At 26.7% G+C, this 25,956-nt stretch overlaps 1 protein-coding gene across 2 annotated transcripts; it reads right to left on the minus strand.

Annotated features, from left to right (window-relative positions):
• Positions 1-8: 8 nt before the first annotated feature.
• Positions 9-25,203, minus strand: LOC111627728 (GATOR complex protein NPRL2-like). 2 transcript variants are annotated; one of them, XM_023371349.1, is made up of 10 exons: positions 25,073-25,203; positions 24,769-24,860; positions 21,194-21,362; positions 19,061-19,169; positions 18,813-18,949; positions 14,619-14,639; positions 5,087-5,184; positions 1,127-1,257; positions 930-1,047; positions 9-858 (listed from the first exon to the last, which is right to left on the minus strand). In XM_023371349.1, exons 1-10 carry the CDS (start codon positions 25,166-25,168, stop codon positions 639-641), a joined length of 1,191 nt encoding a protein of 396 aa, XP_023227117.1. In that variant the 5' UTR covers positions 25,169-25,203; the 3' UTR covers positions 9-638. The 2 variants fall into 2 exon arrangements, with proteins under 2 accessions (XP_023227117.1, XP_023227118.1); XM_023371350.1 differs by lacking the exon at positions 14,619-14,639.
• Between the last annotated feature and the right edge of the window lie 753 nt (positions 25,204-25,956).

The following is a 25,956-nucleotide window of genomic DNA, read 5'->3' on the forward strand; positions in this document are numbered from 1 at the left end:
TACTTCGTTTGGATGACATAGTAGAGTGTTAAGATTAATCATATTCGTTATTGTAAACCGCGCTTAAGTTAGGCGCCATCTATTCATTTCTTTTGTATGTCCGACGATCAAAAGACCGCTTGGGATCGAGTCTGTTTATAATTTGAAAGGTAATCTTGTCAGTTGTATATACAAAAGGTAAATTGTTTACAAAATGAGTCTTTGTTTATTATCTGATAAATGTATACTTTTTTGTCAATTGTTCATGATTGCAGATGCCTTTTGTGTAAAATCCAAGTCGGATGTATGTAAGCTAATAAATGTTCTCGTTAATCTTATCTCGCCTTTTGGTTCGTTCACGGTTACAAGAAATTACCGCATAGAGTCTCTTGAGTCTCCGTAGATATAACAAACAGAAATAAATTACACAAAATAAATTGTAGCTTTGCGTCGATTCTGCGCGACATGTCCGAACATTAAGCTGAACAATAGTGTGGGGGGAGTGAATAATCAAGAGTTGCGTGGCGCTGAAATAAAAGATGAATCGACGAGATTTGAAAATCGCGTAAGTCGGGGTATGACTGTATATGTAATCTAAATACAAATAACTGTTTCTATTGTTGCAAATGAAAGATAGAAGTTGTTTTTCTTTTCGAAAATTAACTTTTCAAATTTCTTTTTGAAAAATAACATAGCTTTTTAAAGGAAAAAGTGAGAAACTTACCTGTTTTGCTACATATTTCATCATAACTCTGACTCCCAGTAAAATGCTTTATCAAAGAATTTTTATTAGTAGCCATTGAGTCAGCTGACAATAAGACTGGATATTTTTGTAATCTTCTTATTAATCCATGCATTAAACCAAATTGTATTAATTTCCTGCATAAATGAAAAAAAATTGAATTTATAAAATAAATTATAAAAGTAATTTTTTAATTTATTTAATTTACCTTTCATCGATCCCATTCAAATGTGGATTATTTCGAGTGCATAAATCTTTGACCGTTATTCCTGGCCTTAAGCCACAATAAAATTCAAATATTGCTTTAAATGTAGGTTTTTGATGACCTAGAATAAATAAATATATATATATATATTATCTTTTAAATATAACAAAGAATAAAATAATTATGTTAAGTAAATTTACCATGCTTAGCAACGTATTTTATACATTTTTCTTGAAGATGATTATCTTTGGTTAAAGAGGATATTTTTGAAGTTGGAGTATAAACATTTGAATATTGAAAGATTGGGATGAGGGAAACAACTTCGTAATACCTTTCAAATATATACATTTATATAATTATTGAAAGAGTATTATATTAATGTATATTTTTATTATTATGTTAAAATAATTAACTAAAAAAACTAATTGGCATATATATTATAATTATTTATTTATTCAATAATAATGCTTTAGAATCATCAGTATCAATTTGTATATATATATATATATATATACTAGCAGGTGGGCCCGGCGTTGCTCGGGCAAAAGTAACGATAACTAAGATAAAGATTATTATGTTACAGTCAACCTTACCCGTTTTCACAGAATGCAAGAATTGGGTCCCCTTAGTTCCAGACTAATTAGACAATTTTTAGATGGGTCTAAAAATATGTTCGATTTCCCGCAAAAACGAAAAAAACTGCATCTGCGTATTGCACGTCGCTTTCTCTTAACAATTCCATTGTTACGTAACATTTCCATTGTTGACACTTCCATTGTTACTTAAAACTTTTATTGTTACTTAACACTTCCATTGTTACTTAACACTTCCATTGTTACTTAACACTTCCATTGTTGATGGAAGTGTTAAGCCTTAATCCTGTCCCTCTTCCCCGTGGGGAGGAATTTCGAAAAATCCCTTCTTAGTGTGCGTTCTCCTAACGTACCCTAACTGTGTACCAAATTTCAACTTTCAACTCCTAACCGTTTGGGCTCGTATTCATAATGTATATAGAAGTTTTAATCCTATCTCTCTCCCCCGGGGGGAATTTCGAAAAATCCCTTCTTAGTGTGCGTTTTCGTGATGTACCCTATCTGTGTACCAAATTTCAACTCCTAACCGTTTGGGCTCTGCGCTTATTATTATTATTATTATCATCAACCCGTCTCGATTATATATTAGATATATAGGGGACAGGCCAATTAATGAGTAATAAAAATTTCTCATTGTCAGATTTTGAGTAGATATAAAAAATTAAGGCATACCTGTTGTGTACAATACTCATTTCTGCTTCTAATTTTTGTAGTATGGTATAAAGTAAATGTATGTTGGGAGTGGGGATAATTTGAAAGTACATAAATATTGGGGGAATATGACCTCTCTATCCCATATAGATATATGCCCATAATTAGAATGTTTTACGAGTGATGATAATGGTTCATTGTAAGGCATTAATGTTGATATCCAGGCAGTGATGACCATAGTACTCAGCCAGCATTTCAATGAAATAAGTGTCTGTATGAATGATAAAAGTGACATGAATGGTACATAATCAACAGGCAATTCTATTATAATTTTAGGAAACATATTATCAAATTGCTTTTAAATGTGTTAAAACAGCACTTTAAGTAGTTCAATTAACTGAATGTAAATAATCATTTAAATTTTGTTATTTTATAAAAATAATCAATTATACTTTTTAATAACACAAAATAATCAATTGCAGTTTTTAATATTGTTTTTTTCTTAAACAATAGTCAATAGAGTTTAATTAATATTGCTACCAAATTTAGAACGTAGACCTAAATGCCATTAATTATTAATAATTTCTAAATAAAATTCAATATGAATGAATAAAATAGTAGAAAAATTATAAAATGCTTTTAACATTGAACACTTCACTTTTTAAGAATAAGCTTCTCCTGTAAGATTTTGCTGTACTCTTTTTTAGAATCCTTTTCATGTAAGCAAACAATAAGAATATCATCCAAAATGCTGATCCACATTAGATTACAATACAAGGTCCGGTAAGTGTATTGGATTTTATGGGAACCTAGGAGCTTTTGTTTAAATGAAGTCCCTCTTTCATTCAATTTAAAAAAAAAAGCAACAAAGACTGGATGCTCTCGAAGAACATCAACAATGCTTATAATTCAAGAAACAATTAAGTAAGAACTAACTGACAGCAAACCTTTTGTATTGTGTTACAAGGAAAGACTTAAGACATACAGTGGTACCTCAAACTTCGAATGACTCTAACTTCAAATGCTCCAGAGTTTGAATGAAACATTCAACAAAAATTCATTTTGGAGTTCGAACAATGCTTCAAAATTCAAACTGTGCACACAGTGAAAAAATGCACTCAAAACATAAAGCAATCTATTGTGTGTCCAGTTTCTCTCGCTCTCACATTATGCTTACATATTTTCAGTGCTTTTTTCACTTTATTTTTGGTTTGTTTGGTTACATATACTCTATTGTGTATTATTTGTTGATTTTTAACAATTTCTTTCTTCAATTTTTCTTTGTCAACATCTCTTCCATGGACAATGAGAAAGTGCTGGACATTTTGTATTATTTATTTCAAAATTTCCTGAACAGGATTTTTTAAATCACATTTGATACAATTACATTAAATCATAAAGTTTACGAACATTTTCCCATACACATTACAATTGTTTTTATTGTTTATACGCTGTTATATCCTATTTGAAAGTCATAAAATATAATATGCCTGATATGCTTTTTATCTGAAGAAATTACAATTTGATTTTATCCAAACAAAATGTGAAGTAAAGAGTTTATAGTAAAACTTTAAACAAAGAATAAAATTTCATATTTTCTATAATATGTTAAATTTCACAACTATTTTAATGAAATCACACATCTATGTTAAGATGCTGAAGTTCACTGTATGTGACCAATAAATGCCCTTTTCATTTTATTATACAGTTTTCATGTTTTAATTTATTATTAAAGCATTGAATTATGTTGTTTTAACCTTAAATTATGTGTAATTGCTATCTTAAGTTTATCAAAATGGGTATTGTTTAGGGTCTGGGAATGGATTAATTCACTTTCCATTATTTCTAATGGGAAAAATTAATTTGGACTTTGAATGATTCTAACAATTTTGAATGACCTCCTGGAATGAATTGAATTTGAAGTACAAGGCCCTACTGTATTTATATATATTTTGTATGATTGCATATGTCATGTTGTTCTTTTGTGAAACATCTGAGAGAAAAAACCAGTAGTTAATGAAAAGAAAAAGTATTTTAAGGAAGTTTCTAAATCAATTTTTTTTCCATTCTAAATTTCATGTAAAGAATTATAATTCAATGTTTTAATTTGTATTTAAATTTGTATTCTTTGTAATTAAAACATTTTTGTTCCTTCAATTAAAAATTTATATATGCATTATCTGTTTAGGATAAAGATATTAGAACATTTATTTCAAATGTGTTTTATTTTTGAATGAGAAATTGGATTTAAATGATAGATTTAGAAGTATTTACTTTTGATTATTATTATTTGTTATTTTTCAAATGAAATAACGTTCTAAAACTATCTTCTATTTTAAGCTAACATAAACTGAATTTGAACACTTTGAATGAGTCATATTTTTAGCTTAAAGAAACAATTTACTAAAATTTTATAATTTTTTAAAAATCTTTTTGCCTTGAAGGAACTAAGAGGACCCTTTTTTCATGCTCATCATAGGTTTATCTAGGCCTACAATGGGATGATATGGCTGAGTAGTGAGGGACAAGACCTGAAATATTAGGATGGACCAACCCCCAACAAATTCTTGGGGTTTTTTAACTGCCCAGATTCAATCCCATGTTTTTCAGAGCAGTAGGCTGATGGTGATTAACCACCTCACAGCCTGTTTCATGCCACCTTCATAATTTCATAAATATAGAAAAAACAAAATTTAATGTTTAATTGTTAAAGTATAATTTGGTGTTGAAAAAAATTTATTCATGCATAAATTAATAAACAGCTTTTTATGAAAGTGAAATAAAAATGTATCTACATTTAAATGAAAATTTCTTCGTATAAATTAAACTTAAAATATGGTGTAAAAAAACAATACAGGTATCATCATTTTTTAAATATAAATTACAATTTTCTTACATGCAAATGAATTTACTTACACCATATTTTGAATACAAGCTTTCACAAGACTGACTTCTACATCAGCTTCTGCTGCAATTCGACTAACGTGTCGACAACCGTCAATATAAGGCAAAATCTATTAAGAATTCAGTAAAATTTAGTAAAAAATTATGCACAGTTTTTATTTATAATTACGAAATATATCAATTAAACATTTTCATAAAAAGTAATATGGATAAATTCACACAGAATGAAATAAATTTTTTATTTTTATCCTCGATATATCCCAGAATTGTTCAAGTATTGTTATACATTTATATATTAAAAAAATAATTTATAATTAAATTTAGAAAATAGTTTGAGAAATGTGCCATACAAAAGTTTTATTTTTGTAATTTATTACCACTATTAATTAGTAAAATAGAATTAAATAAAGCAAGGAAAAATAAATTTATAATATTAATATCAATGCTTTTAGAAAATGGCATAACTTTAATAATTTTATTCTTTATTAAATTATGTTAACCAATAAAATTGTAAAATAGTTTTAACAATATTAATGATTTATAAGTCTAAATACATATCAAATATATTTAGATTATAAGTTATAAAATGAACAAATCTGAGAAAACGTAAGAAAACTAATGAAGTGCATTTAAACATTAAATTATAGAAATAATTAATGTTTACACAGCAAAATCGTTTGTTGTTACTTAAAACTTCAATTTTAAAAAATATATAATATAAAAATTCAATATTTAAAGCATAAATAAATCAACTTTTTAGTAAATTAATTTGAAAAAATAATAGCTTAAATAAAAATCTGGCGTTCTTTAAATCAGTAATGAGCAACATTTTCTGGATGAAGGCTGCAAAGTGAACTTTGACGGCTTCTGGTGGCCACAGGCATTTTGTCTTACAGTTACAGGCTTTATGCTTGCTGACTACTAACATACTCTATAACCTCCAATACACTAGGTACTAAAATAATATATACTAATGTTATATAAAATAGTAAGGTATAGTTTATTTTCATTTTTTAACTGATCAAGTTTAGTTTGTATATTCTTTATCATAGATCTAAGCTTAATTAGCATGGAATAATGGCATGAGACAAAACAGGAAAATAAAATTACCTTACCAGCACCAGGGATCACAAATTAAGACCATGAATACTGTCAGTTGCTCATGACTGCTTTAAATAATATTAGACTTTTATTAAAATTATTTTTTGTGATAATTGTATAGTATAAACTGCAAAGTGTGTAAATATATATATATAAGATGTTCTAGGAATTTCTAAAAATCTTCTTTAGCAAATTCAATGAAACCAAAGCAGAGTGATTTCTTTTAGTAGCTAATTAAAAATTATAACCAATATATGAAGGATGAAGGTTAATAAAATTATTTTATTACAGTATTCTTACAAATGAAATATAAATTATATAAAAAAGTTTTATATAATAATATTTGATGTTGATAAAAATCAAGAAATTTATTTACAGTACATTCTCAATCCAATTTTTATATTCCCAGTTAGTATAAAAGCATTCTATCTGTATTTTTTTTAGCAAGAAAAAGTTTTTTGACTTTTCTTAAAAAGGCATTTTTAAATTTTACTCAGAAATTAATATTTTCATGACTGGGAAAAGGTCATTCAGACATGTTATGCATTTGGAAGTTAGCATTACTTATTGAGCTAACTTGAAATTTAAATTATTACATACAGAAAAATATTTTGTTTCAATTTCTATGTTAATGTGAGAGTATATAAGAAGAAGCAAGGATGTCGAGCTTGTACGGGTCCTGGGAGTAGAATGGGCCCCTTCTGCTTTTTTTTTTTAAAATAAATAAATGAAATATGTCAATTTTTTTTTATTAATAAAGAAATCCATCTTAAAGATTTTTTTTCAGTTAGTAAAAAAAATAATAATTTTATACAGGTAGGAACCACCATTAAGCTTTTTCCAAGCCCAAGGAAAGACCACCAGCACCTCCCTCCACAGCTGTGAGTAGAAGCTAATCTTATTTCACAAATAGATTTCCATTAACAGCTTTAACAGTTATACTTTTTCGTCAAGGATGCAGAAATAAATATATTGAACCACTTCTTGCTTCTTCTACATTTCAAAACTTGTTTTCAAAATTTTCATAAAATCATCAAATTCTACCATAGATAGAAAACCAATTAAAGGAGGGATTTTATACGATGTTACTTCAACAAAACTTTTAATATAAAAATATTTTCATTCATAACACCTTTTCAATACAGTATATTCTATTATTATGATTTAATTAGTTGTTGAAAAAACATGTAAAATAAGGTGTTATAAATTGAATTCTGATTTTGCATAGACTGAATGATTTCAATTAAAATTCATGAAATATAGTTTGATCTATATAATGCAATACCAACATGGCTAAAAAAAGTACTTACGTAAAGTACCATATTTAAAAAGAAAATTTATTCAAGCTGTAAAGCAGAGTATGTCCCCGCTTTGAAAAGTTTTTTGATAACAACATTGCAGGCTATCCTAGAAGGTTATCGATAGATAGGCTGAAACCCACATTCCTTTTAAGTGAAGAAGCCTCCTCCAGAACAGATCCTATGAGCACATTGACACCGGCATACTGCCAACATCCAACATTACCCGCCAAGACAACCGGAAGACAAACTTTATCAGGGTGCGTTATTCAACTCCCCGTACATTTTCTAGATGCAATCTACTTGCCTAGTGAGAGAGTGTGTGTAGGGCAGAGGTCTCCACTGTGTGACCTTCGCCCTCTGACCTCACTTTGCTCCTGTATTCTGACGAGGAGAGGCAGCTTTTCACTTCATGTTAGTTAACCTTTTGGAGTCGACAGCAGTGACAATCTTGGATTTGTATTATATCTCGACACTATTGTAAATATCGTGTGCCTGATTCAAATAAAGTAAATTATTCGCCTAGATCAGTTTCTCAGTTAATCTTTGCTGATAAACAAAGGACGCAGAACACGTGGTCGAGGTCAACGTGGACATCACAGACAAGGTGAGCCACAACCCAGAACAATTCCACCTAGCATCGAAACATGCCACGTACGGATTTTAGCTATGCTGCTAAAGGATCATTTGACAATAATAATCAATGTTAAAAACTGGTACAACTAAATCAACTAGAAAATAATTTTTGATTAAAAACAAAGCTATGTTTAGAACAAATCAAATATTTTTTGCAATTTTGAAATTTTTATGAAAATCTTATTTCTATTATATTTGGAATGTTACACTATATTACATTACACCACACTTTTTAAATTCAACTCTCTTCTTCTACTTGTTAAAGCAATATGGCTGACAAACAAAACTTAGAGACTTCAATTTAAAAATTAATGTCATTGGTTCATTTTAAATTTGGCACTAAGGATTTGATTTGAACTAATTTAGTTAAAGTTTAATAAATTTCTTATAGTTCTCTAAGGAATAGAAATAGTTCTCTATTATACTAGTAAACTAGAAAGTCAGAATGAGATTTATTATTATTGCCAATGTAATTATATCTAAACAAAAGTAATGCATTGATATTAATAATACAAGATGTCCAAAAAGTTTAGAACCAAATAAGATTTACTCTATGTAGGTTTTATTGTTTGTTCTACGTTAATCTCATTTAAAATATGATTCCAAGTGTCAATCCTAAAGCTCCATACAATTTCTTAATCACTAACATGTTTCTCTGGGTTCTTTTCAGCATATTGGAATCATCCACACAAATATATTTACCAATGCTTCCAGGCATTATGGACATCTGTAAAAAATCTATTATAATTTCTATCTAGAATGAATGATAGCTTTCAAACTGTTTTATAAAGTGATCAATACCTTAATTAAAATTAAAAAGTTTTGTATTTTATATATTTTAGTAGGACTTGAGTATTATATATTGGTTATTATTTTTTAATTATTTAAATTAAATTTTTTGAATTTTTTCTTTTAATGGCCACTAAAGAAAATTTTTATATTATAAATAATTTTTAAAAGAAATTTGTTATAAATGACTTATTTACGCTTTTTTTTTTTTTTACCTAAATTGATAAAAAAATATATATATGTTATATCCACAATTCACTATTAAAGTATATTATTATTCTTATAATTATGCATTCAATTTGATATATTTAGATATTAAAATCATCTAATAGCATATTTTCAAATTTATCAAATATTTCCAAAACTGAAATTGCAGAAAATAGCATTAAAAAGACATGCATTCTTCTATTTTATCTTGCACAATATTGTTAGTACTTAATAATAAAACAAAACAACACAATATACTGTATTTATCCAAATATAAGGCACATGTTTTTACAAATTTTGTCACTAAAAATTCTATGCACCTTATATTCAGGGAATTTTTTTTCCTCTTTTTGAAGACGTGGCAAGTGGCACCATTCATAGATACTTCTACCCTCTGTCAGTTTGAATATTCTATTACCAGCATCTAGAGAAAAATTTTCAAGACATTATCACTTATTTACTAAAATTTAACAGAATATATCATTGAATAATTTTTGATTGACATTATGAAGGGCACTGAAAACCATAAATCATTAATTAAGATTAATTTTTTCACAAGCCAAATGCTGCAGTCATACCTGCACAAAGAAACACTATGTGACACAACCTTGAGTCACTTTCCCTGCATCAAGCCTTTGATCAATTTTAGCTTTGGTATTCACAATACAACATGGTATTGCAGAAGGTAGAAGTTCATTTATATAAGCAAATCAGATTTTGTCCAATTTTTTTAAGAGTTATGATGCAATATTTAAACTTTTATTGTAAAATATGTCATTTAAAAAATTTTTGTTCTATAAGAATTTTGGCATTAAATTTGTTTTCTTGAAAAGTTTATAAGTACAAGCAATTACTTTTGACATTTCAAAATGTCATCTTCAGGCAAAGTGTGCACAATTTTTTTTTAAAAGTTTGTTAAAAGATTCCAAATATATGGTTTAAATCTTAGTGTGTAGTATTTTACAGAGATTTACTGTATCCATCTGTTCCACACTTTGATGCTGTTATGCTCAAAAATACACTAAGTTATTATATCCAACAAATTTTTGATACAAGGGAGGCCCACCTCTTGATTACAGAACTTAATTATTTCCAATTTTTATTGCAAAAATGGTGTACTCACGAGCTCCCCATTTTGATATTTTAGCTAAGTTGATGAGAAATACTGAATCTAAAGTTTTCTCCACCCTTCTTGCAATACATTATCCTGCTTGCTATCTTAGATATGTATTGTGTTGTTCGGAAAGTAATTTAATTTTTTTATTACTAAAGGAATTAGATGTATTTTTACCAGCCAATTTCATTTTAAACCACATTTTCATTATATATTTTGACAGCTGACATTTAAAGGCTTATTCGTAAAAAATTTTGTTTGATTCTGCACAATTTTTTTTTTTTTTTGGTGTCCCATCAAATATGGAAAATCAAAAGCATCATTTTTGGCATATTTTGCTTTTTTATTACCAAAAAATCAAAATGCTGTTCAAGCAAGAAGAAAATTGTGGTACATGTATGTAGAAGATGTGTTGAGAGAGAGAGAGAGAGTGCCAAAACTGGTTTATAAAATTTTGTTTCTGGCAATTTCAATATTGAAGATGCACCACATTCTGGACGGCCAGTTGAAACCAATGAAAACAAAATAAAAGGTACTGATTGAAGCAAACTGCTGAATAACAACTCGTGAAATCACTAAGTGATTAAATTTGTTGAATTGAACTGTTTATGATTACTTGAAACAAAACCAATTCGTTTCAAATAATCATAAACAGTAATCATCAAGCTCAATATATGGGTTCCACATGTTCTTAAAGAGAGATGCTCTCTTTGGTGGGATTTTATGGAAATTTTTTTATTGAGCTTTCACCAGAAATTTAACAACTGATTCAAAAGTGTACTGCCATCAAGTAAACAAACTGAGTAATATCATCAAACAGAAAAGGCCAGAATTGATAAACAAATCAGGTGTAGTGGTAACTCATCAGAAACTGTTGCAGCTTAGATGGGATGTGCTATCACACCAACCATATTCGCCAGATCAGGCACCCTCAGATTATTACTTGTTGTGGTCTTTACAAAATTTTTTAAACTGTAAGACATTTACTTGAAATGAAAATGTCAAAATTTACTTGGATCCGTTTTTTGTAAGTAAACATCAAAACTTTTATAAACGTGGAATCATACTACTAACAGAAATAATGGCAACAGGTATTTGACCAAAATGATCAATATATAATTCAATGAAATATTTATTTATTAAAAAAATATGTTTTTTGTCACTGAAAAATCAAAATTACTTTCCAAACAACCCAATAGATGATATCCTAAGTGTCTGGGAAGGTTCTTTTGAAAAATTGCTAATCTTTGTAAAATTTTTATCTAATGTTTATCCCTTGATTTCCTTCTCCATCATAAAAAAAAAAAACAGAAAAATTTTCTTCTTAGATCTTTCCATACATAGGCCACTATTCATCTTTATTACACAGTACACCATAAATTTGGTTTGTCTCCATACATCATACCAACTATTTCTTTTCAGGCACCTGGGTACATAAATGCCATTATCTCAACCCTTATTCACAGGGCATATTTATACCCTTTGTCTCTTTTATTAGTGCATGAGGAGTTATAACTGGTGACAGTAACAGTATCCAATGCAGGGTACTCGCAGAATTTAAGTATATTAATAATCTGGTCTGCAGACCTCTCTTTCCACCCACTGCTTCACACACAATTGACAATAAGAAATATTTGCACAACCTTCTATTCTGTATTAGGGGCTGTTACTCTATATATATAGTTCGTACTTTCAATAAACAAAGTTATGTTTTCCATCAAGCCTCAACTATATCTAAATAGAATTCTTTGTAAATATAAGGATAGTCTTAACTTTTTAAAGAAATCAGAAGTCTACATGATCCCTTTGCAGCAAATGTGTAAAGGATCAAAAATCTTTTATATAGGAAAATATCTATCTATAATTATATCTATGGAAAATTAGCATATCATTTTCAAGAATACAGGGATGACATTAATAATATTGGGATTACTACTGACCTTGCAAGAAACATATTAGGGAATAATTTTATATCTGTATGGACTGAACACTCCCTCCTTAAGTGATATTTAAATTGCAAAACCATCTTTCTCTGGGAGTCAATACACATAATGTTAGAGCCCTGTAACAAACCCACTCTTGAGCTACTAAAGATAAGGATTACATTTTACAAAATTTTAAAATAATTGCATATATATTTATTTTATTCGTGTACTCATTGATAATATGTTTCCTATTTATCTTAAGTTAATTTTAAAAAATTATATTGCATCTTTTTGAATTTCTGTAAAATACTATGCATTAAAATTTAAACCACATGTTTGGAATCTTTTAACGTATTTTACAAAACTTGTAGTTTGAATATTATGTATGCGCTGCCTGAAGATGACAATTTGAAATGTTGAAAGTACTTGTTTATAGTTAAAAACTTTTAAAGTAAATGATTTTAATGCCAAAAGACAGTGTAATTAATTTATTCTTATTTTAAGTTTGGTGTTATTAATGAGTATATTTTTATATAATTTTTGCTTTGAAAATTGGCTTAAAAAAAGTGCATCTTATATTCAATAAAATATTTTTTTCCTGAAAATGGATTCAAAAAATATGAGTGCACCTTTTATTCAAATAAATACAGTAGTTAAAAGTATCATTATGTAAACTGAATACAAATAATATAAATTTAGATTACATAATGAATTTTAAATTGCTATTAATAAATGTACAATATTTTGACAAATATTTATTATACAAACTTTATTAGTGAAAAAATTCATTATTTCTTATATATTTTAAATCTTGTACTTATACAGCACATATACTGTATGATTTTGTAACTTACAATCTCAAAAATCATGTTGTATTATTTTTTTGAGATTATTATCAATATTTAAATATCTCTTCTTATTAGTATACAGAATAATTTTAATAGTTATAGTTATTACATATTATTCATGTATCAATTACTTTTTATGAACAACAGAGAAAAGGGAATACTCTGAAAAACAGGCAAGTTCAAAAATCAATTAAAATTATATTATTAGAGAAGCAAATTTAATTCTCATAAAAAAAAATTATAAATATATTTCTTTAATCAAGTCTTCATTTTTCTTTTCAACTAATCAAATACCTATGTTTGATAAAAGCATATGATTATCATTGTCTTTTATTAAAGAAAGAATCTGCTTAATGCTCAGTATCTTCTTTTCCAGTATGTCCTGTGATGATGCAAGTTCTGCTTATTTACATGTGTTCTATTTTTTCCAGTCCTGAGCATCACTAGGTCATATGCCCACAAATTTTGTATCTTTATTAATTTGATCGGTCATTCTTGGGACTTCCATGGATGCATATTCTCTCTAGATTGTATCGGAGGACCACAATGATAAATGAGACCATTTTAATATGATGTGAATAAGGATAGATTAAAACACAAACATAATTAGAAAATACTGAACTTATATATCAAACAATACTGTTGAATAAATATTAATATAATTATAAATTTATATGTTTATAATTTTACATCTTATATGAAAGGATAAAGGGCCAGGTGTAGGTCTTCTCAGAAAATTGATATTTTGATGATATTACATCAAGTCAATTATTGTATCTTTCTTGCTTATAAATATTTTGACTGTAGATATAATTTCCATAATGTATAATTTAAAATAATTTAGCTTTAGAGTTCTGCTCATAATATGAGTAATTTTTTTTTTTATAAATTGTTCCATAATTTATGTGATTTGTTGTGATATTATTGCTGACAATGTCTTCTTATGTATCATCTTCAGAATCAAATTGCAGATTCTATCTGGATACTTTGTTCTCTAATTCTCAAAACTCATTGTTGCCAACATTCTTGCAATGGGACTGGAACAATTTCTGAATTATGGATTACTTCTTTAAACTGAAAAGTTCAAGAATTTTCTAGAGTACTACAATTTGCTATTCTGAAAAAATCATGATTTTACCAAACATACTATAATGAAACAGCATTGAATATAGTAGTATTAGGCAAATTTTTATTGTATATACATTTTTGGACTTGCACTATTTAACAGAAAATTGATCAGTTTAAACAAAGAGTTAACTACTTTTTAATCTGTAAAAGATTTATTAATTAATTTATTTATTTTTTCAATTGTATAATTCTATATGCTTGTTATGAGAATTTTAAAAATAAAAATATTTGTCAAAAGTACTTAAATAGTATTTAACTAATAAATTATTAGTCAATGAACAAAACAAAACTACAAATACAAGTAAAAACTATAATTATTAATTTTAAAGTAATTTAGCTAAACAGAATTCATTTAATTAAAGAGACGAATTATAAAATGTTAGTATGGAGCAATTGCAAGCAGTGATTTAAAATTTTCTTTTTTAATATTAGAAGCACATCAAGCAAGTATTAGTCCAGTAATGTAGATTAACATCCATATAATGTAATGAATCTTACCTGCATTAAAGTGAGGTCCCACTGTGGGATAGCATATAGGAACATAATATTTGGTTATTTAGTTTGTGATATTAAATATAATAAATTAACATAGAATTAAGCAAGTTTGTTATTTAAAAAGAATGAAAATTATAATAAATGTATTGAATTAGCTTTATTTTCATCAATTAATAAGTACACCCAGTATTATAATAACAATGAACAATTTTTTATCGTGACATTATCACAATACTGGGCTGCAATTTTTAATTATCTTTTAACTTTAAAAAAATCACATTACTTCTGGTCTGGACCAGAAGCTCTAATATAGTTAATTGGGATCTCTGACCCCCCCAAGCTTTCATATTTGATCTGGATTTTAGTGGTGTCTTGCCCCTGTACATCATATTTCTGCTGATAACAATCAAGTCGTGCCAGTCTTCTAACTCTGTTCTTGAGGAAATTTTGAATTGAAATTAAGTGACTTCCAATCCAAATTGGAATTCTGTATATAGTTAATCAAGACATCTGGTGCTAAGTTCATATCAGTCTGATTTTCATATAGCTTACTCCATTCTGAAGATTAAAGAAGGCCAGACAGACATATGACAGTGGGAATATATAGGTTTTAATTTGAAGACTGCGGCCAGTAACTTTTTATTACATTTTGTCATTAGATAAAATAATCTAAAATAAATAATGTGTTTATTTCTAATTTTTTATTAGTTTACTTACACCTGACAATCTATTTTTATTTATCTATTATATAGTAGCAATCTATTCCTGCATTCCTTCAGTTGCAAATATTGCATTGTCCTTTTATTACACTGTCCACTATCTGTGGAAATTTTTCTATAGAACAATATGATTATGATGAAGGATATTTTGTGTTTAAAGTTTACTAATAAATGAATAAGCTTAAATAAATTTAAAATATTTTGTCAATAGCACAAATTTTCAAGTCTCAGAATATGCAAATTCATTAAAACATTATCTTTGTAGTATACTGATGACTCAATATGTTTTAATTACATAAAAACTAAAATCATATTCTAAATATACAATCTATTACTCAATTTACAAAATATTCATGCATTGTACATAATATAAAATGATAATAGAAAAAAGATAATTCAGTATAAATGATAAAAAAGTACTACAATTCATTACTTTATTAATGATAATTGTTATTCACTAAAGCATTTAGATTATTAATGATGATCATTAACTAAAAAATGTTTAATATTTTTTTTTTGTTTTTAACTCTTTTCTCCCTATGAGCACTAAGAGGGTCTTTTATTTTCCCCATACCCATCATGTGTTTGGCCAAGCCCACAATGGGAAATAGTGAGTGATAAGTTCAACAAATCCAAGACAGATCATCTATAAAAATTTGTGGTGTTTATTGACCATTCAAATTTGATTCCTATTCCATCAGAGCAGTAGGCTGATACCTTAACTACCTTGGTCATCTGACCATTAAAATTTTGAGATTATACATATCAGTTTCAGAAGAAATGAAAAATGTTTAGTAACAAAATGATAATAAATACAGATTCTATGATATCAATACCAGTTTAATCCTTCAATTATTCAAATCAAATCCATATATTTTTATCTAATAGTATTTGAATTTGATGCTGATTAGATCTTTTGATATTGTTGACACAATTTTTCCATCAATTGAAAAAACTTAATTTTCAATGGATTTTTGCAGTTTTAGACTTGAAAAATACAGAAGGATTTACTGATAAAACAGACTGAAAATCTGTCAGTTAAAAAACAAATCTCATTATTCACATTGAGAAAATTTTCATGAAAAACGTATAATAATATGAAGAGTTTTGTTTATCTCTTCATCATCCGATTATTATTATAAATATTTTTGTTAATCAAAGTAGTATACTAAACATACAGACAGAATTATTTCTAATTCTACCTATTATGATTTTGTAATAAAAATTTCAAGCTAAAAGTTAAAAACTGCCACTAATTCACATCTTTTCAGAATAATACATTTTTCTTTTTTGATTTTGGACTATTGAAATTGAATGTTTCAATCGTTATTGACTGAGTTAAAAACTTTAAATTGATATTATTTTACAATTTTGAAATGCTAATTAATCAAATGTGAAATTTTTTAATTTGTAATTTATATTGTTTATAAAATACACGAGTCAAATGATAAGTATTTTATTAATTATAACATTATCAACTATTGTAAAACCGTATGATTAATCCTAAGATAATTTACAAGCGATTAATGCCATTTGCTCTATTTTTCATGTAAACACTGGTTAAATACTGGGTATATTTATCAAATGATTCAGTTTTAAAAGTTATGAGCAATATATATTTGTATCATTATCTAAAAAAATTTAAGATATAAAATCATTGAATATTTTAAAGAGAATTAAATATATTATATTATATTTAGTTTTATAAAATGTAATAATATAATACCTTAAGAAATTTTTTAACATACAGTACATATTAAATAATAATATCTATTATACTTAAAAATTTAAATAGTACTTTTACAGAAAATAACAATTATTCTAGTAGACTTGAAATCATATTTCCACCAATTTTTTCTTTAAATAAAATTTGTGAATGAGTAATTGTAGTCTGATCTGATTATTTATAAAAGAAAATCTCAAAATTAAAAAAAAAATCTTATTAATTTTCAAATATCAATTTAAATAAATTATTTATCAACATTAATCTTCGCAAAAGGTTTTTTATGAAATGTCTAAATATTGTTCAAATTTTAAATTTATGAAGAATAAATCAAAAAACATTCATAAAATTTAATAAATAAAAGCTCAACCATATGCAAAATTATTTCATTTTTCAATTAACTCTGATAAATGTTAAAATATAATAAAAATTTGATTACAGTATTAAATTTTGTGTTATGTAGTTCATTAAATATGCATCAATATACAAATATATTGTGAACAACAAAAAGACATTCTAAATCTGTATTATTTAATTCTAAATCTGTATTATTTCAATTTTTCTATGTACATCATAAAAAAGATAGTCAATTTAAACTTAATTATATTTAAAAGTACTATAATTCAATAATTGTTTAGATAAGTTATTTAATTAGTAGCTGTTCAGTTTAGTTCTTTAATTAGGTTTTAAACGAAAAACTAAACTTTAAAATTTATAAATTGCATTTTTCAAAGCTAAATATATATTTTAGACGATAAAAAAATTTATTAAGTAATATAACATACAGTTGAGTGGACAGCTTTTCATTTTCTAAACAATTTTTTATACATAAACTCAACAAAAGATTAAAATGATTCATTTTTTAATATGTTCATTATTATAAACATTAATAGTCAATTATTTACAAATTGAAATGTATGTGATTAATCAAATATCTTTAAATCAGGACATATTTAAAAACACTTTTAAAAAAAACAATCCATCTATTTTCATATAAATATTTTGGTCTTTTTTTCTTGTTCACAACGGATTCAGCAAGTCCTAAAATTAGGCAGCTGGGTGGTGAGGGACAGATCCTAATGTATCCAGCTCAAACTACTTGTGAAAATATCTGAGGACCCAACCCATATATGAAGCCAAATACCCAGAGCAGATAACTTTAACTACTTCAATGATATGGTTATCCAGCAACTAACATAATTATATTATTATTAATTATTATTTGATTTAACAAAAAAAATTATATAATTTTATTGCCAAACTTATAAAAAAAATTATATTAAAATTAGTTAATTTTATTAAATAAATAAAATAATAATGCAAAAATTTTAAATGTTTTGAACATAAATTTTCAAAAAATAGGGACATTTGACATAGACCTTTATAAAAATTATATCTAAGTATTTGTAATAACTTGATAAAAACTCAATTTTATATATTCTAAGATTATAACACTTAGAATTTATCAAAAATTCAGAAACTATTTCATTAAAAAAAAAATCTGTAATTGAGAATACAATTGAAATAATATGAATTGAGATTTATGGTTGCAAAAATATATATATAAATGATTTAAACTATAGTATTATTACATTTTAAAAGTTAAAATTAAATATGTTTTATCTGATTATTGCAAAAACTTTCAAAACAAAATTAATTATATATATATATCAATTAATTACATAAAGTATATTTTAATTAATATACTAATATGAATCTACAATAAATAAAATAAAAAAAGAAAATGATTTTAACCTGTTGTGTAGTAAGATCCCATTGACTTGGCAGAATACCTTTTTGACTTTCATTAAATATTGGGACATCGTGATCTCTTACAGGAACCGGATCTTTATGAACTCTTATTACTTTAAGATAAATAGTATTTGCTTCATCTAACAATAAAAATAATTTTTATATTAGAAAAAACATATACATTACAATTATTATTACATTTATACAGGATATTTAAATCATATCTTTTGAAATAAAACAATAAATCTTACTAATAGGAACAGAACAGTGACCATTTTGATTCAATTCAGTCCTAATTTGAGACATTATAGATGGTAGCTGTGCTTTTGTTTCTTCGTTTGATAAAAAACTACATTCTAACTATAATATAATTGAAAATCCTTATTATATTTATTTTTAATTTGAACTCATATGTAATATAAATTTTAAATAGCAAGTCTTCACTTAACATTGTCAATAGGTTCTTGGAAGCTGTAATGTTACACAGAACAACATATAACAATTTCAATTTTAACACGGGCTAAATAATATAAACAAAATATAATTTAGTTAATATTATTCTGATTGGATCATGTTTGCAACCTCCAACATTTATTTTCCATGTCATAGAATCAATTTTACTGTTTATAAAGAAAATTAAACAATAATAATTATAAATGATTACAAATGTACTTGTCTCTTTTCTCAATATTATGATGAAACAACATTAAATGAAATGACATTAAGTGAGGACTTGCTGTGTATTATATTAATTATTATTATTTAAATATAGCTATAAATGAACTATCCAAATTTTAAGTCACATATTTTATTTATTAAAATATAATTTGCTATAATATTACTTTAATGAATAAAATTATTAAAAAATTTGTATATCTGAATTTATCATTAGTAGCAGCCAATATTCACATTCTTTCTGACTTTTAAAAGCATTTTTTTAAACATTTAATACTCCTTTTTTAAGTTAGGAAATAGTCAAAAACTGAAAACTCATTAAAATTTCTTTCACTTCCAAAATTTATTTTATTTATTTAAAACCCATCTAAAATATAATTTTATTCATTTTGTCTGCCGAGACATTTTCATAGTGAAAATCATGGAACTAAAACTATTTGAACCATTTATTTTGAAAGTGGACAAGCCTATTTTTGAAACAATGAAGGTTATGATAACAATAGATAAAACTTAATATGATCTATTCATCTGTAAACTATCTCTAGTTAAAATAATTCAAAATACTTAATATTTTGACAATAGACATTCTGCAAACATATTTATTTTAAAAGTAGTGAAAGTCAATCTTGGATTGAAATTAGTTTTAGTCAAATACTTTATGGTATAATTTAGTTCCAGTAAAATTGGTTAAATATATACTGGACTAGATTTGCAAGAAATGCACCATATAAAATATTATGTAAAATGAGATTCAGAATTTAAAATTCTTGGTTTAAATCACCATAAAGAGGAAGACAAAGTAATTTTGGATATATAAAATTACTTTCTGTGTATGAAGAAACTAAGCCAATTACTTGTAATAAAAATGAAAACCATACACATTTTCCCAGCAAAAGGGGTTTACAATACAAACTTTTTCAGTTTATTTTATAAACATGCCTTAGGTTTCACATTACAAAATTCAGAGATTTCAAATTTTAAATATTTATTCATTATTTAAAATTATGATATTTTATTTAAATATTTATTCATTAAATGAATAAATATTTAAATAAAATATCATAACATTTTACAAAAGTAAACACTGCATTATTATTCAGTTGTAAAGTAGTAGTTGTTAATCATAATATTTTGTTGTTATTGTAAATAAGCTGATAAAGTTTTAGTTCAAACCACTTAATTAATGTTTACAATAATTTATTAATTTTGAAAGTGAGAAGTCCATTTGAGTGTAACAAAATCTTCATTTTGTCCAGCCTAAATTTACATTATCTAACTTTAATTATATCCGACTCACCAAATAAACCATATCTATGGATATGGTTTATTTGGTGAGTCGGATATAATTAAAATTAAATAACCAGTTTTTTGAAATACAGTATATTACATTATCTAACACCACAAAATACACAACAGTTGTCTATTAGCTCTTACCAATTTTTTAAAATGTATTGAAATGCAACCCCTTAAATATATTGCAACAACAAATAATGAACTTGTACCACTTTCAAAAAAATGGCTCATTTTAAAATTTTAAGTATATAAAATTTCAATATGAATAAAGTAAATGTATTCAATTATAGCTAAAAATTTCAATCATATCAAGAGTATTTTGCATTCTTCAGTAGGAGAAAGTTTATATTTATTAGAGATTGTCACACATACAAATAATTTTGTTTAAAAAAAATTAGTAAATAATAATTTCTTACCTCTAATGTAACTAAATAATTGGCTAATTTCCTAACAAGTGGTTCATACTGAACTGTTCTCATCAGTGCATCACATACAAAACACAAATTAAAAATGTAGCAGTTCCTCATATACTTAGGATCATCTATTCCAATTGGATATCCAATAATTTTGTATCCCATAGCATTTCTATATAAAATATGAAATATGTATTTATTTCTTTAATAAAAAAATTAAATTTAATATATAAGCAAATTAGTATTGAATTTAAACATTCTTTTAATATCAAAATTAAACACACTATATAATTTCATATCAGTTAGCTTGACTTTTTTAGTTTATAATTATTAATAATTTTATTGTTTCTTTATGAAATGTGATAGAATAATAAAACTTTATACATTCGATTTCATTAGTGTACAATTTCTAATATACAAATATATGTCTTATTGTTATGTATTAGAAATTTATCTGAAATAAAAAATGATTTGTTTCAAGAAAATCTGTTAAAAATATTAATAATGAAATCTTTAACTCAAAAACATTTTACAGTGGGTGATCGGTTAACGAACATAATCTGTTCCAAGACTTTGTTCGCTATCCAAATTGTTCGTTAACCAATTATCGATTTACCATAGGTTTCTATGGGAATTTGATTAATTCGTTCTGGATACCCCCCAAAAATAAAAAAGTATATACTTTCTTACTACATTTATTCATATGTATAAATAATAATAAAAATACATATATACACGGTCTTGCATTTTTATTAGTCATGTTTTTTTCTGTTTGTGGGGGTTAAAGAATCTGTCCAATGTCGATTGCTTTTCTGTCTTATTCGTGATTTTTCAGAAGTAATTAATAGCATTGTAATTGTAGAGATCCCTAGGCCTATTAACCTCAACTTGGTTTGGATGCCATTTTAAGACCGTTGTTCTGACATCCTCCTACTTCTTCAAAAGATCTTTAATAGCAGATATCGGCATAAATCCGCATTTTCAGAAGAAAACGTAAAAGAATTGTTTCTGTCAGAAATACAAAAGGCTGGAATTACAAGGGAGAGTTTCAAAGTTCGGGGGAATACTATCCGATCAGTATATACTGGGTAGAACGTCGATGTCGACGTCTCCCGGGCTCCGAAAAGTTTGAATTGTTGCCTGAAGACAAAGGAAGACCAATCGGTATTCGTTATTTTACGTCGCTTCTTGTGTTTGTTCAGTGAAGTGTTTGTTATCTGAACATGTGTTCGTTGTCTGATCATAAAAATCCTTCTCGAAAGTGTTCGTTATCCGATTTGTTCGTTAACCGATCTGTTCATTAACCGATCACCCACTGTATTATTTTCTTTGTAGCATTGAAATCTGTATTACTGAATAATAATAATCTAAAAAATGGATATTAATACTGATAAAATATACAAATATTACAAAAGTTTTTAAATAACTTGAAATACATCAAATCACAATACCACCTAATGTTTACTGAGCAAAAAATTTACTTATTACACTAACATTTTCAACCTCTTTTTAGTATAGGCTATCCTCAGGTTTTAGAATAAATATCTTAGACTCCAATTAAAAATTTTAATCTTCTAAGTATAAAAATAAGGATTTTAATAAATGTTACATTAACTTTATAAATTGTTTACAGGCAATTTTATAACTTAAAGTAATGGACTAATTAATCATTAAAATTACAAAATAAATTTCAATATTTAAATATATTTATAATTATCATTGAAAGTTGTCATAGTTTTTATACGATATTTAAAATACATGGTGTTTGGCTCAAAATTACCTGCTTTTAATTCATCATAGAAAAATGAATGGTTTAAGATATAAAAAAACAACAAGTAGCATCTAGAGGGAAAACTCATCAAGGTTTATAGAGATGTTTTTTTGTACTTCAAGATGGTGCAGAAGTCAAATCACAAGCATTGAGTCTAGTCATGACTATGCCATAGGAGAAAGTTCAGTTTGTGGTCTGGTATGCCAAGTAGCATGACTACCAAGATCTCCTGATCTGACCCTCTTAGATTTCCTTCCATCAGAGTTATGTAAAAGATATGATTTATGCAACTTCAGTTAGAGATCTTTCAGGACCTTTGAGAATGCATCATTGCAGCCATCACCACTGTGAGACAGGACAAGGTGTACCATACACAATAGGAAATTGTCTACTGCCTTGTTACCATAAATGCTGAAATACACATAAAAATGTGATTTGTTTTCAATGAAATTTGGCGAGTTTTTCTCTCATATAAAATCTGGTGAACCAATAGTCTGAAATTCCAATTAACCAAAACAAAAAAAAAAAAAAAAAATCTGAATATCTCTCTGAACAAAACATATGGCTGTCATTCTTACCTCATTGTCAATAATATGTAGTGTGTAAAAACTCAAAATAAATTAAAAATTTGTAATCAGAATAGAAAACTAAGACTAGTCTCTCATCACTTCCTTACTATATGGTCATACACTTACTCACGGAAAAGTGTCAAAAACCAAATATACATAAACTTAGTTTGCCACCTTGTCATCTCACTATCAAGCTGGCCCTGCTGGTGTCCAGGGCCGGCCCGAGAAATAGTGGAGCCTGATGCAAGGCTGTCATGCTGGGCCTTTTAATAAAAAAAATAGCAGTTTCAAACAACAAAATAATATTTTAATGGTAAACATACCATTCGTTAAATAGATTAGTGAAAGTTAGTTAAATCTTCTTACTTCAAACCAAATAACTGGAGCAAAGTGAAAGTTAGTTAACCTAGTGAATAATGAAATGATCAATTTTTAACTTTTGCGAGAATTAGATTCTGCACAATCTAACTCTCATGCCTTGTGCAGTCGCACCGTTTGCACAACCCACCAGCCGACCCTGCTGGTGACCATCATCCTGATATAATACAATGGAAAAAAGAATCAGAAATAAAGAATACTGTAAATGGAAAATGAACCATTTAACTACCAAATTTTGGTTTTATCCAAACTGTTTTAATAAAAACCACTTTATTACAACAGAGTATTGAGAAACCCCATACTAACATGAAAAAAATAATTTTAGATAATCTGAAACACTCTCTGATCAGGATGGATTCAGGCCCCAATTAGTTCAAATTAGCAAGGTTCTGCCATAATAAGAAACTGCTATTTTGAAATTTATAAAAAAATAATTGTTTTATTAATTTATAAACTGTAAATACTAATAATCAAACAATGAAATCATACTTTAAAGTTTGGAGAGAAGTGCACGTGAATCGGAGACCATATAGGTATATGCGTTAAGATGGCAATTTAACGAGTGATGGATCCGTTCTTCTAATAAGAGCATTGGGAATCTGACTTTATCGATTACTGGACATAATTGTTGACCAGGTTTGTGTATTTTAGCAAAGGCGAAAAGGCAGGACGTGTCCGGGGAGCTAACTATTCTATGCCGAAGGCGTAATGCCGCTGCTAGGCCAGTGCCTGTGAACTTACCGACACAACTTTGTAGTTTTGTTATTTAAGAGGCATCAAGATATGAAATCATATCATTATCATAGGAAGAATTGATGTATTTATATATAATTTTACAATTAGTTTATTTTCATACTTACACAGTTATTAACTTTCCATGTAATTCAGGTTTTGGAATAATATACACACTCAGAGCATCAAATATTTCTTTAGATACATAATCTTCTGGTGTCTGTAAAGAAAAATAAACAGAATTACTTTAATTTCTGAAAAAAAAACATACATATTATAAAAATTAAAATTAAAACACAATTCAAATACTTAAAAATACAGATTAAACTCAGAATTTAATTTTTAATACTGAATCACGAGCATTAATAATTTTTATATATTCTTAAAATTCTATTTACTGCATATGTAAAACATATACAAATTATATCTAACTTGAAATGTAATTTTAGGACCGGCTGTGGTGTGAAATTCGCTATAAAATATGCATTTTATAGGGCTTTCGGCCGCATTGTATTTAAGACATTCCATTTCTCGTTGCCGCTAATTATCAGCTGATCGTAACGACGTCATGCGATTTAATTCAGAATATTCTTTGATTAATTATATTCACGAATTGTCTTCTACTTTTTTAAAATTATTTATTTTTAATTGTTTTTAATTATGATAATATTATTTTAAAAATTTTTAATGAAAAGAAAAATTTTATATTTATTATTGATATTCTGTATTATTAGTTTTTTTTTTACAAGTGGCGCTTTACAGTTCTCGTGGTTGCCAGTAACTAAGGTCCTAGAATATTCTAGGACCTTGGTCAGTAACTTCTGGAATAAAAATACTGTTTAACAATTTAAAGAATAAATTTCGTGTTGAAAAATTTTAAGGTTTTACCCCAAAAAAGTCAATTAAAAATTTTAATTTTAATTAATTTTTTTTAATTTTTAAAAAATTAATTTTGTTTCATCAACTTTAAGAATTCGTGTTTCATGACCCACAATGGGAACGACAAAAAAACACTCATGAAAAATTCCTGGAGAGTCGCTACTCAAATTCGAACCTGGGCCCTTTACAGCGAAAGGTTAACGGCTAATTATTTTAGTATACAGTAGATCCCCCTATAAGACGGTAGATACGTTCCGTTCTTTATGAATCAATTTTGTAGGAATCACAGCCAATCACAGCCCGACACGTGTGAAGTTTACGGACTACGGCTGTTTGAAAGGTTTTATTCCACAAAATTAATCGATTCTAGACTAATCCGACTCAACATTTCCAAAATACGTATATTTTTTTTTTTTTTTACATGATCACAGCCAGAG

Source organism: Centruroides sculpturatus, unplaced genomic scaffold (genome assembly GCF_000671375.1).
Source record: "Centruroides sculpturatus isolate CEXI.00-Female unplaced genomic scaffold, Cexi_2.0 scaffold121, whole genome shotgun sequence".
Classification (NCBI taxonomy): Eukaryota; Metazoa; Arthropoda; class Arachnida; order Scorpiones; family Buthidae; genus Centruroides; species Centruroides sculpturatus.